The sequence below is a fragment of the Uloborus diversus genome, chromosome 4 (genome assembly GCF_026930045.1).
Source record: "Uloborus diversus isolate 005 chromosome 4, Udiv.v.3.1, whole genome shotgun sequence".
Classification (NCBI taxonomy): Eukaryota; Metazoa; Arthropoda; class Arachnida; order Araneae; family Uloboridae; genus Uloborus; species Uloborus diversus.
Window position 1 is genome coordinate 160161440 of NC_072734.1, and position 13786 is coordinate 160175225.

General features: G+C 32.6%; 1 protein-coding gene across 1 annotated transcript in view; it reads right to left on the minus strand.

Moving 5' to 3' along the window:
* The window catches only part of LOC129220955 (uncharacterized), a 38407-nt gene extending 31066 nt beyond the window's left edge, over positions 1–7341 (minus strand). Inside the window, exon 1 of the mRNA XM_054855389.1 lies at positions 6996–7341. Coding sequence (XP_054711364.1) covers positions 6996–7170 — 175 coding nt within the window. The 5' untranslated portion in view covers positions 7171–7341. The remainder of the gene's footprint in view (positions 1–6995) is intronic.
* Between the last annotated feature and the right edge of the window lie 6445 nt (positions 7342–13786).

A 13786-nucleotide genomic window follows, 5' to 3' on the forward strand; every position in this document is an offset into this window, starting at 1 on the left:
TATGGAATACATATTCATTTATAGTATTCAAGTACAAAGCCATCAGCTGTAACCACAAAAATATAACTTGGGCTTGTGTTAGGAAAAAAAACAGTTCAACTTTTTGAGTATCACAATGATGATTGGGAGAAAATTTTCTAGGCACTAAAATCAGAAATATCTAACAATATTATAAACTATGAACACTCAAATCAAGTTGCATCGTCATGAGTTATATAACATAAGCTTTTGTTATTATGACATAGGTTTTCCACAGAAAGACACTATTTATCCCAAATTCATTTGTTTTGTGGTATTGATTGCATAAAAATTGCACACATAATAAAATATGTCATTGAATATGACACTGGACAAAACAAAAACCATCTCTGCTCAACTTTTCATATCTTGTTTCAACGGAAAAAACACAGAAATGGTATGAATTTGATGCTCCCCCCCCCCCCCAGATCTGCCATTGCACCATTGAATAAAAATAAAAATTCAGCATTTTTTTCTTTCATCACATTACTGTTTTTTCAAGGAAGGATGCTTAATATCCTCACTAGGAAGAAAATTTCAGCTAAAAATCCTCCCCCCCCCCCAAAAAAAAAAAAATTCAAAAGCAATTTTCGAGTTGTCACAGTAGGAAAGCTGAACCCCCCCCCCCCCCCCCCAATACATACAAAACATAATATCACTGTGATCAACAGGATCTCCTAATTACGTTCCACCAAGTAAATGCAAGTATTAAACCTAAAAACAAAAGGAGGAGGGGGGGGTAGGAAAAAATAAACGTAAAATGAAGAACAAATACAATAAAGCTAATATTTTAACTTAAAAATATCACAACAAAACAAATTGGATAATAAAATAACAATGCAACCTTAGAATTATAAACTGAGCAAAATAATTGTGTTTTTATTTACGTTGATCGCAACGAAATAGATTGTGTCGTCGTAATGCAATCAAGTTTCAAAACCAAATCAAAACAGACCTGCACAAAATTGGTTTGACAAAACTTTAAATACGATTTGATTAGTTTAAAATTACTGTAGTTATCTCCAACTGAATTAAATGTTCAATTATTAAAACGTAACTCATCTTCAATTATTAAAACGTAACTAATCTAACTGTTTAACAGAAGTCTTACACAAAGAACAGAATCCTGCGGAACGGGGTTTCAGAAGAAACGAAAATCATCCCAATTGGCTGGTTCCATGACGAAAACTGAATAACTTAACAGCAAAGAATGTGTTGCATTAAGTGGTAATTCCAATTTTAAGTTAAAATCGATGATTAAATAATGTTTCAATTACTGATGTTTATAATCTAAACACGTCAGGAATATTGCACAACACAAATGGCGAATTCATTTTAACAGGCAAGATATTTCAGTATTAAGGATGTCGAAGGGGGGGGGGGGCCCTTCTGTCAAAAGTATGCACTAACTTTTGTCACTGAAATTGATAGAAAAAGCAAAAAAATTTGTTTCCCCATAGTTATTTTTTATTTAATTTTTTATCATGTCCGATTTTGGAAATAAGGCGTGGTCTTCATGACGTTAGAAGCGATGTAGAACTTTGGCGCACTGATTGTTTACAAATTGTTAAAAAATAAAGGTTGCCATTAACAGTAATATTAATAGCAATCATAATGAGAATATTGAATGAAGGCTTTTCTTAAGCCAACAGGAAATTCATTCGTATTATTGCGTTATTCGCAAATCCAGAGCTCGAGCACGCTACCTTGCGGTGATTAGCACTATTAAAGAAAAAGGTACGTGTCTCCACGTGTACTTGGAATTGGTACTCCACGTGTACACGGACGACACGTACGTGTCTGCCCCGTGTTTTCTTTGAGGGTAAATTACAAATTTCAGACAGTTTGAGGTGTAATGTAATTTCAGAAGAATAGAAAAGAAAGCATCCCACAAACACGATTAAAAATTTCTGTCATTCACTAAGCGTCAAAGCAAGTTTATAAATTTCGGCATTTGTTTGTTTTACCTTTTTCATCCACCATTAAACAGTGGCTGAAGCGCCCTCTATAGTTTATTGGAGTAACGAATAATATTTTTATCTTTATCTGATTCCAAAATATTTCGCTCAGCTCTGATGGCATCGGTGAATGGCATTTCATCACTTGTGATGTCATGAGCAGAAGTGTAAAAAATGAAATTGAATTTGCGCACTAATGAAATAATATTTTAAAAAATGCTAAAATTTGTTAAATATTTTTGAAAAATGGTTAAAACCGATGTTTTTAAGCATGCTCTTTCAGAAATAACTTTTAAAATTTCGGAAAACAACCCATTGGGGTCGTTCCCAAAATTTTAAAAGTACTTTTTTCTGAAAGAGCATGCTTAAAAACATAGGATCTGACCATGTTTTGATAAATTTGTTTACGTTTAATATTTTTAAAAATTACTTTAATCTGAGAGCTTTCATTGTTTACGGCTTCTGCCGATGACATCACAAATGATGAAATGCCATTCCGTGGGGCCATTCACGGAGTAAAATATTTAATTCGCATCTTTAGTTACGTGTATCAGCAACGACATGGTTGATAGTAAGCGTAAAGCGCAATTTTAATTCGCTGCTTGATTATCATAACGTGGAAACGTAGTAGAAAGTTGCGGCAAAGTGCATCATTTGTGACGTCATCAAGACCACGCCTTGTTTGAAAAATCAGACAGTTTAAAAAATTAATTTGAAAAAAACTGTTGGGAAAATGAAAGTATTTTCTGGGTTCATGTTATTTTTTTGCTCATTCTATCTATTTCAATGACTAAAAAGTAGTACTTTTGACTGACGGAAACACCCCATTGTCCACTTGCTCACTTTCATGTTACGTATATTTACAAGTAAGTGGACGTAGTTTTCGCTATTTTTCGGTAAAATTTATACTCTCCCCACCCCCCCTGGAAAAATTCGAACGATGGACCTTGCACTTGAACTCTTTAGACAATGCGCTATATATCGGCTGCGCCGGTAACTGAAATTCGATATGTCGAAATATTTTCTTTGTGAATGTTATTTTGGAATGACGCCCCGATTTATTTTAAAATAATTTACAAAACATCTTTTTTCTTGATATTAAAATACAAAAAAGTAAAATTTGCCCCTCCAGGCTACTCATTTTATTAATTCAGAAATTTTCTAAATCAATCAATTTCCATAGTTAACCATTTGTTTAGGAAGATAATATTAAGGTAAGCGTCGCCAAGAAACGCAAAATTTTGCCGTTTTTTTTCCCCTCGACTCACACTTTCGTTTCTTTCTAAACAGAATGAAGGTCAAGGTTTGAGCAGTTGTAAAAAGAATCACAAGTCAGTTTATCCAGTGAGAAAATATGGATCAACAGAAAAAAAGATAATTTGTTAACTTTTTTTTCAATAAAAAGGATGTTTTTGGCTTTTTGAAATTTAGTAACCGTATATAACTCAAAGTTATCAATAAACTTTGAGGTGGCTCAAATTTATTGATAAAATTTGATTTGCACATTAGAAGACAGTCCAAATTTGGTAGATCTTGTTAATTTATTCTAACCAATGAAAATCATTCTCATAGTAGTGTGGATATGTTGCCATGGAAATAATCGGCTTTCAGCGCCATTTGTGAAAAGCATAGGAAGCTCTGGAGATTGATTTACTAGATTAGCGCTGCGACATCGATGACAAAACTGAGAATATAGCATCGATGATGCTGATACATCGACCAAAAAGCATCGACGTTTGGCATTGATTTTTTAAAACATCATTTTATGTATCTATTTATTTATTCATTTTGGAATTGAATTGGAACGTATATTGACAAAGTAACCTGTATCAGCTAATGCGTTTCGGAAATAAAAAATGAATTCATTGTATAGTGCACGTATTTATCAATTTCTACTAAGAGTTTTGATCTAAAAATAATAATACACTGTTAAAAAATCCAAATTAAATTGATACTGGTTTCAAAATTTCCAGTAAGATTGCATAAAGGAATTTTAAATTTCCTAATATGATTTTCTTTTTTTAAGTACAAATATTACCGAGTTTGGTATCAGTGATAATAGTTTTTGGAATTTTTTCCAATAGGGTAAAAATAATAATGTGTGTTTAAATGTTTTTAAATTAAAATACAAAGAAATAAGTACCAGGTGCATATACTTAAAACGCAAAACATCAAAATTACAATATCAATAAAAGAAATAATTTTGTGCTCTCGCAGAAAATTTTGGGAAATTGTAGTCCTAAAAACGCAATTGCAGGCAATCTCAGATGACGTACGGCGAAGTGCTCATTGGGAAACTTCAGGTAGCTATCTTGATGACAATGGGGAAGTGGATGTTGTTTGGAGGCTACCCGAAAATTTTCACGAAATAGAAGTTCCAAAAACGCAATTTTTGACTTCGTTTTGAGACGATAGTGAAGATATGAGATCCCCTCCCTCGTAAGCAACTGGTGCAGCAAAAAGGCGTGAAAGTTTAAAGAGACGCAGAGTTTATGAGGCCACTGCTCTTAAAGTTGATTTTCTTTCTTTTTTTTTCAGAAAAATTTGACTATATAATTGGATTTTAACCGCCATTGTTCATGAAATCATTTTCTCAAAAATGAAAATAACAACGTGTGAAAAATATAAAACAGATGCTTACAGTCAATTCTTTGTTTCAACTCGTAAATTCATCAATACTAGCATTTTTTGATCGATCGATAATTTTGAACTTGAAGTGGGGGGGGGGGGGGCTGAGGGTGCAGTCGCCCCTCTTGCTCTCGCGTACCCACGAAGCTGCTATGCTCTTCCTCACCCTATACTTGGCTACGTGACTTTTTTTTTTTTGGTTCAATTTTGATTTTAAAAAAGTTGTGGAAAACCCTCCTCTCTAGAATTATTTCACTGCTTTAGTTATCTAATAGATATATAGACTATAGTGCAAATTTCAATTTACACAAAATATTTTTATTTGTTTAAAACACAAAATTCCGAGGAAAAAAACTTCACACAATCTTAGATTGAGGAGGTATTTTTCAGCGATAAAGTGGTATCTTAATGCAGTTCATTTTCTCCTAATAAAACTTCCAGATTCCCAAATCGCTTGATGACGTTTTGTTACACTTTCGTTTTTTACCTTCAAACATAGAGTGCTATATTTGTAATAAGAAATATAATTAAGATATAACTATTTCGTTTTAAAAATCTTCCAATTGAAACATAATATCGGAGGCCCATGTATTTTCCTCCACTTTGCTATGATGTTCATGATGATATTTTTATTTAAAAAAAATTAGAAACTTAAATATGTCGCCATTGCGCTTACTTGAATCTCAACTAATAATGAGCTCAAACGACAGAAACAACTTTAGTAGAAAACATTAAATTGTGCAAACATTATTAAATTTCGTTTCTTAATAAAATAAAACAGTACTTACTTTAAGTAGAAGTAATACTTGCAAACTTCTCTAATCGTTACAATTTCTACCGATAGAGAGCGCGCAATGCCCCAGACGCGACAATATTGAACAAGTTCGATTTTTTCTTTTTACATTACCCTCCCCACACTGCATTATTTATGCTTAAATTTTGAACGAAGCTTAAGTAAATGAAACTTTAAAGTTGGTGTACATTATAAAAAGGGGGCTGATAAGCATTTAAAGAATTTGCAGTACAAGAAAAACTTAAATAGTTTTTGATTTCAAATATCTATTTAAATAATCATTGAAAAAAATAACATTTAAACTGAAAGTTTGAAAACAAGTTCATTTAATGGAAAAATATTAATTTAAAAGTAGAAGAAAAATTAATTGCGTGTAAATGATATTTTTAATTCCTTTTTTCAGACATTTATCATTTTTAGAAATGTTTGCTTTAGTTCTTCAGACATGTCTCTGCTTTCTTAGAAATGATATTTTGGACTTCAAAATTATGCAGTGTATTCAATTTTTTTTGTTTAAGTTGGTATCTACCAGTAAATTTTACTCGTGAAAAATATAAATAGAATAAAGTTGATGAGACAAAAATTTCATTCGCAATGTTTCGTTTATATAATCAAGTAAAACATAGCATATATCAAAAATTCACGTTAATAATGGAAAGTCTACTTGATTAGCAATTTAGCATATAGCAAAATCTCTTTAGTCAGAGTATCTGAAAAAAGTTGGACACTTAATTCTGTGGCTTAATCGATCACCAGATTTAATTCTTAGTGTTTTTTTTTTTTTTCAACATTAGTTTTTGTGGTTTAAAATGCTTTTATTCCAGAATAACTTGCATTTAAACACATGAAAGAAGAGGGATCAATCTCATATTGATATCAGTTATCTGTAGCGTTTCTTAAATAATTCATGGCTACCCCCCCAATTTTCAGAATTTTTTTTTCTTTATTTTTTTAACAAACGATAAATCTTTTCACGCTTTTATTGCTGATTTTTTTTTTCTTATTCTCTTTGGGAAAAATTACTTGCAAGTATTTTTCGTTTTTGCTTCTCGTTTTCTTAAATTGGTAGAGTTACAGAAGGGGGGGGGGGAGAGAATAAAGCTAAATATATAAGAAAATGATTCTTGCAGAAGAAGTGTGTATGGGGGAGAGGCAAAGTTGAAAAATTGTCACACATCAATCTCGATTGCTACAAATGTGACTTCAATTAGTTAAAAACGAGTTCAAGTCAATCAGCATTTATTAGTATTATTATTTAAAACATTTGAACGAAGCCATTGTCTGTTGATATTTTGATACTTGAAATTTCAACCCTAACTCCAGTGGATAGCGTTAATTTTCAACCACTTTTTCGTTTCTTCATTCCCCTGAAATGACGCAGTCTTACAAGTAAAACAGTTAAGTTACCGGGCCGAGTTTAGACTTGTCACAATAAAGCCTTTCTTTCCCTGCATGTTAAACATTACCAAAACGTATTATTAAATTATCATGCCGTGGCGCGAGTTTCATTGTTGAAACACGCGGGTTACTCGATCATCGGCTATTATTTATATAAGTTGTAAAGTGTCCAACAATTTTTGTTCATGACTGACACTTACTAGTATCGACTTGATTTTGCCAGCATCGTCCATAGGGGTCGGAGGCGGCGGGAACGACGGGCGAAATGGCGGCTGCTGCTGCGGCGGGCATGTCGGGGTACGGCACTTGAAGCGGAGGTTCGACATTCCAGGCGAGAACGGGCGACCGGTTGACGGCGAAGACCCGGCCGTTCATGTCACCGGAGCAACGGCGGGGAACGGAAAAATGGCGGCGGCGGCGGAGAACGGTTGAGAGAACGATGCGGCAGACTCGAGAAGGGCGGTTCGTCCAAAGGATCCGTACATTCCTGCCTCAGTTGCGAGTTTCGGTCGCCTTTTTTCGTATCGCAGATTGTGTTACCTACCCTGAAATAAAAAGAGCTGATGAGATAATGAAAGACTGTACTCGATGGTAAATGATATATGCAAGTAACATCACGCAATGAATAGATTCAAATACAATCCGTCTTTATTGAATTTCAAACAAAAATGTCCCCTCTGAATTGGGTACTTCATAGTACTCTACAATGAAAAAAGGTCTCAAGTACAATGGTTGTTATTGTTAGTGAAAAACACTATTTGATCAAAATTTGGTACGAATTTCTTAATGGTTTACAAAAAATGGACAGTTCATGAGTTTTTAAATAAGGAAAAATAAAAACAAATTTTGGTAAGAACAATTTGGCTAAGATTTTTTACTTTATCATCACTTTCTAGAACCAAATTTAAATGCAAAAACAATTCAAATGTTCAGTTTTATCTAACATTTTTAGCAAGTATATTACATAAGCCTATGTACACAGATTATATTTACTCTGTCATACTTAGAGAACCAACAACATTTGTTTCATTAGTAGTTTTGGCTTTTTGAACTGATTTTTGCTTCAAAGCTTTTGACCATCAATGACAAAAATCTCGAAACTTTTTTTTTTTAACAATAGCTCAATAGATTCATTGAAAATGTTTGATTTATTTCAGATGTTAAGTATGCATTTATTTTGACTAAGCAAAAACTGAATCAGCACCAAAGAAGTTTATAGCTCATAAGAGTAATTACTACCTTAAACTATTTTTCCTCGAAATTTGTACGGGGAAAATCTAAAAAAAAAAAAATACAATTTCACCATTTTTTGCTTCAGCTTTAATTCAGTTAGTTTTTGACCTCTAAAGTTAAAACATTTACAAAAATAGAAGCAATAAAAATTAACCGGAACATCCATAAGTAGACCATGTGGTGATTCTTTGTTCTTTCAGTTGCTGACAACTTTCCATAAGTTTCATGTTGTGGTGTACCGTTAACTACGGTAAATTGTTCAGTTTGTTAAGATTCTGGCGTTTTTTGCAGAAGTCAATAATATTTGCTAGTGTATAATTTTATTTTGCTTTTATGTATCAAAAAAGGTAAGGGGGCATTTGATCGGACAAAAAACGATTTTTAAATGCCTTTTCATTAAATTGTATTTTGGTTATTCACAATGCACTCACTCAACAACGGATTCTAAAAATTGATCGACATTATAGAATCTGCATACTTAAAAAATATATGTACTTTAAATTATGCATTCAATGTATGCTAAGTAATTTAAAAACTTCAATCGTTACATACAATATTCATTTTTTTAATATCGAAATTCAAGGTTTGTGTTTACTTTCCCCCTCACTTCTAAGTTATTTTTAACTTTCTGAAAATATGAAATTAAAAACTTTTTAATTACATCACCCCTCTTCAAATGCACAGACCAAATAATTTGTAGCAATACTTAGATCGTTACGTCGAATTGTGACAAGAATGCATTCGCAGGGGTGGAAAGCAGTGGCGGTGTTCCACAACTTTTCTCCGACTGCGGTCCGTACTGTTAGGACTAATTGCCGCTGTTAGGCTTACACGTATACGACGATACCCCTCCCCCCATCTGACACTGGTCAGTGAAAAAAAATGGTTTAATGCGGAAAAAACATGCAAACACTGAATTTTTACTCATCTCAATGTTTTGAAGCTGTTTCAACAGTCATTCAAAGCGACATATAAAAATATCACACGCAGACAAATAATTTGCAAAGTTGATCATTTTTTTCAGCCAAGTGTAATATTTATTTTATTTTTACATAAGCTAATCAGCTGCATAGAGGATCGCTTGCAAAGCCATTTTGTATGTAGCATTCAAAATAAATAAATAATTCAGTACTAAAGTAACAACACTACATTTACAAACGTTCTGAATAAGAGAACCGAAAAAGATCTGTGCAACCAATGCTATCATTCCAAAATTTAATCGTCAGTTATTAGTAGTTCAAAAGCAAAAGAAAGTAATAAACTCATGGGAAAAGTAAACATGTTTTTGATTATATAAATTGTCTTTATAATAATAAAGTAAATAAAAAACCTCCTGCAAAGCTAATTAGCAGCACGTTGTTTGCTGAGTTTTAAAATTATTGAAAACATTAGGAACTTAGCTTGATATTTACCACAATTCTTTCCGAAGTCGGCATAGCAAACTATCTTATTAGTGCAGACACAATCAATAAAGTTAAAAGCATTGACGAAATTTAGACTTTGCTCTCGGAAGCTTTACTCTTGAACTTTTAATCTAATTGTTGCTGTTATCGTATCAGATAAAAATATTTGCTGAGAATGAACAAAAACACAATATAAATTTTGTTAACAAAAAGACGCAACATAATTTGAATAAGCTAGTCTGCATTTCAATTGGATTTTATATTAAAATACCAGACGTAAAAATATTTATTCATATAGTAATGAACCACATTTAATTTCAAATTAAAAATACATCGTAGAATCGATAAATTTGGAAAACTCAACAAGAATTTAAACAACACTTTAGTAGTATAGGTATTTGGGAGTAAATATAAATTGTCAGTGAAAATTACAAGAACACTAATAAAGAATTTTGGAAATGTAGAGCAAAACGTATGAATCCCATTTTTTTTACCATTATTACAAGAATTTTGAGTAACTTGGTAACTATAGAAAACACAAATTGGAATGCATTCAAAATTACAAATATAATCGACGGTGGAATTCACGGGATTTTTTTTATGAATTATTCTTTTTATGTCCGGCGTTCGTTAACTTAGATACGGAGGGGGAGGGGGGGGGGCTTAGGCTTATTAACAAAACTAATTATCAATCACTAAAATGATTTTTGTTCCACGCACGTAATTCAGCATAATGCATTAGGTGAGTTAAATTGAATAAATATCTTACTTTATTGTTGATTGTTTAAGGTGGTTTTATTCAAGTGCCTACTTTGTTACAATTTTAACACAATAATTAACATTTTTTATCATACTTTCAAAAAGTAATTTTCCCCCTATTAGTCAATTTAAAGAAATTGTGCAGAACAAGTTATTCATAAATTAAGTAGACAGACAAAGCTTCATTTTAAGCTTGGCAAACTTACACATAAATAAATCATATTATACTTAAAATTTCACTTAAGAGGCGAAACATTTTGTCGATTTTCAAATTTTTAAATAGAATCTTAGTGAACTTAAAACTTATCTCTAAGTAATATGCAGTATTGTTACATTTTAGTTAGTCTCATCAGCAATGGAATTTTTTTTTTTTTTTAATCCAAACATTTTCGCGTTCAGAACAAAAATTTTCCTCTATGTGAAGCTCATATAATGTATGTAACCTATTCCTAAACTCGTTGGGCAACTAAAAATCAAAGTTTGATATTGTTAATGTCTCATGTTTCATTTTTACAAAAGTTTTGGAGACAGCACTTCATTAATGAATGTTCTAAATAAAATACTAAAAAATGATCTATGCAGAGGCTGATTTAATTTTTGAAGTTTTTGTGCTTATAGATTGTTATGTTGCTGTTAATACAGTTGAGCATATTTCTTATACAAACATGTCACATTTATTAAGACATATCAAAACGTTCCACAATGTGTAATAGTTTTAAAGGGCAATTGTTTTGAAATAAGAAAATTTGTTATAACAATTATTAACATAAAAAATGCAGATAATTGTCACAGCTTACGCTTTGGTACTCAAATTGAAATAGGTCACACTAAAAACAAAGATGTAAATGACAACAAACAAGTGAATTCAAAGTCCGTGATATCAACCTCAATTTTAAAGTAAGGAAGTAATGTAGGCATAGTAAGTATTATTTTATAAATAAACTAAATTCATTTAACATTATACAAAACAATGACCAAAAATTAATAAAAATTTTAATTGAAATATTTAGAGAAAACATAATAACTTGATTTTTTTTCAGATAAAAATAAACAAACAAGTAATTCTTTTTTTGAAATATCTATCGAAGGAAAAGTTACAGAAAATTAAGTTTGCAATTTTTTAATTACATATGTTTCCAAATAATCATTGCAACGTTCCTTACACAGCGAATGTATCTGGCGTATCTCTCGAAATAATTACAGAATTTTATGTCACATAAAGTCCCCTATGTTTCAATTACGTCATATTAGTAGCTGTTCGCAGTGGCGTTGTAAGAACTTTTCTTGGATATTTTCTATTTCATTTACTTTTACATCCATGCAGATTATCGGTATAAGACATATTGGTATATATATATATAGTAGATGGAAATGGATAAAGGTAGATAGAAATGAACAGATTAGATAAATAAACTGATGTAAAGGTAGACACATGTAAAAACAGGGGGAACCCGATGTTAGGGCTGACCGGAGAGTTGGAATGTCTCTGGGACCTACAAAATATTTCTTTCGGAAAATTTGAGAGGTAGCAGTGCAATTTTACTTTTTTTTTAATAATGTCTTTCTCTTCACATTAGATGCAAGTGTGCATGCTCGTCTTTTACCGCTCGATAAAATGAGGATTTTCAATCGGTAAACAGAATAACCTCCTTCCCAAAAAGTTCGAAGTGTCCCTGTGTGTAGAGTTTCTTTTTTGTGAGAAATTTTTTTTAGTTGGCGCTGTACTGTTACGAATCTTGCATCTTTAGGGACCTACCCCCTCTCCGCCACACCACTGACAATTTAAATGAAAATTTTACAAATGCTATTTAAGTATCATCGTCTGCCAAATCTACGGCATTTTTTTTACTTCCTCCAGTTCTTCCCAGCTCCCACCCCTCCTTGCTGGATGCGCAGTGAACCGCTCCACGGTTGCGGTGGAGAGAGGAAGGCCTGCACGATCGAAAAGAGTGCGGCCGCGGCGCAGAACCGCCCTGGTGAGCGAAAAGGGAAGGTCCGCCCTCGGGCAACAATGATGACCGCTAAAGACACGGCCGAGTCTCGTCTTTTCCCGGATAATAATAACGGAATCGACGAGTCTTTGTTTTCCGTAAGTGCAGCCGCCTGGCGGTCATTTGCTGCGGCGAGAACTGCGCCGGTTTTCGGAAAAAGTTCGGGATTGGGATTTTGATACTAGTGTTGGCAGTTTTTTTTCACCTGTGGCTGGTTTCCAAAACTGATAAAAGGAGAGGGCAATCCACCAAATGACAATATAAAAGAGAATTTGTAGTTTTATTTAATGCAGTGAAACCCCGATTTTAAGTCCCCTCGAGTCTACGTTTTCCCCACATTTCACGGTTTTTTTTCTTCAGGTACCATTTTTTCCGTATAACTAATAAGTACCTGGACGACCGAGTCTCGCTCGGCTTTAAAAGAATTATTTTTTGTCAAATTGTGTTTTTTTAAGGTTCAATACTTTTCCAAATAAGCTTCACGTTAACGAAATATTATGTACTCGACCTTCTTATAACACTAAAGTACCAAACGAAGAAGATTCTGAATGTAATTAAATCAACATTTTGCTTTAAACTATCTGTTACGTTTGTTTCCATTATACAATTTTCTTGTCAGTAATTAAAATATTTTGACCATAGTTTTGCTATGGTGAAATCGGTTTTTAACCGAATACTTCCTTTCATACTATGATGCGTTTCACGATTTTATCCCAATCGAGATTTTCTTTTTGAATAAGTACTTTTAGTTTTTACGCCAGAAAATGCTACATACAGCATGATATCCATCAAAACTGATGATCCACAAACCATTCCAACAAATGATAACAACTGTCTTAACAAAACAAACAATCTCAAGACATACACTTCTTCGAAATAAAATTAGATGTGTGATTTAAAAAAACGTGTTCAACTACTTGAAGTGTAAAAAGAAAATAAATAAATAAAATAAAATAAAATAGGATGGTCAAGCAATAGTTTCACTTAAAAAAGAAAAAAAGCCTTACATCGACTTACATAATGCTTTTGAATTTGTTTTCAGCCAAGTGTGTTTGAAATTAGCCAAAGTGACCAATATCAGCCAAGCCTGGCAACCCTAAGCAAGTATAAAATTTTTAAGCGAGAAGAGACAAATTTTCATTGTTATGGTTGCAAATCGTCTGCCTGAAGCGTCAACTCACAGTTTACTTCAAGGCTTAACTCAATTTGACTTTATATTAAAAAACTGTTTTTTGTAAAAAATCGCGTTTTTACAGAAAAAACTCTGATTTAGATGAACTTAGAATGCAAAACTACAATTAAATCCAAAATTTCATCCAAATCGTTAGAGCCGTTTCCGAGATACGAAACATATACATACCCACAAGAATTGCTCGTTTAAAGATATAAGATATTAATTTAACCCCGACGGAAAGTTTGTTTTTATGAATTTCCCGCATTCTACATTTTTCCTGGGAAGTGAAAAAAAAATGTTCTACTTATAAGCAATATATTTTCTTTTGTTTTTTTTTTTAAAGCTATAATTTACACTGTTGAAAGTTCATCTATGAATACAGAAATGCTACCGCTCCATCCGTAGCCGACCGTATGGACTTTTCGTGCGCC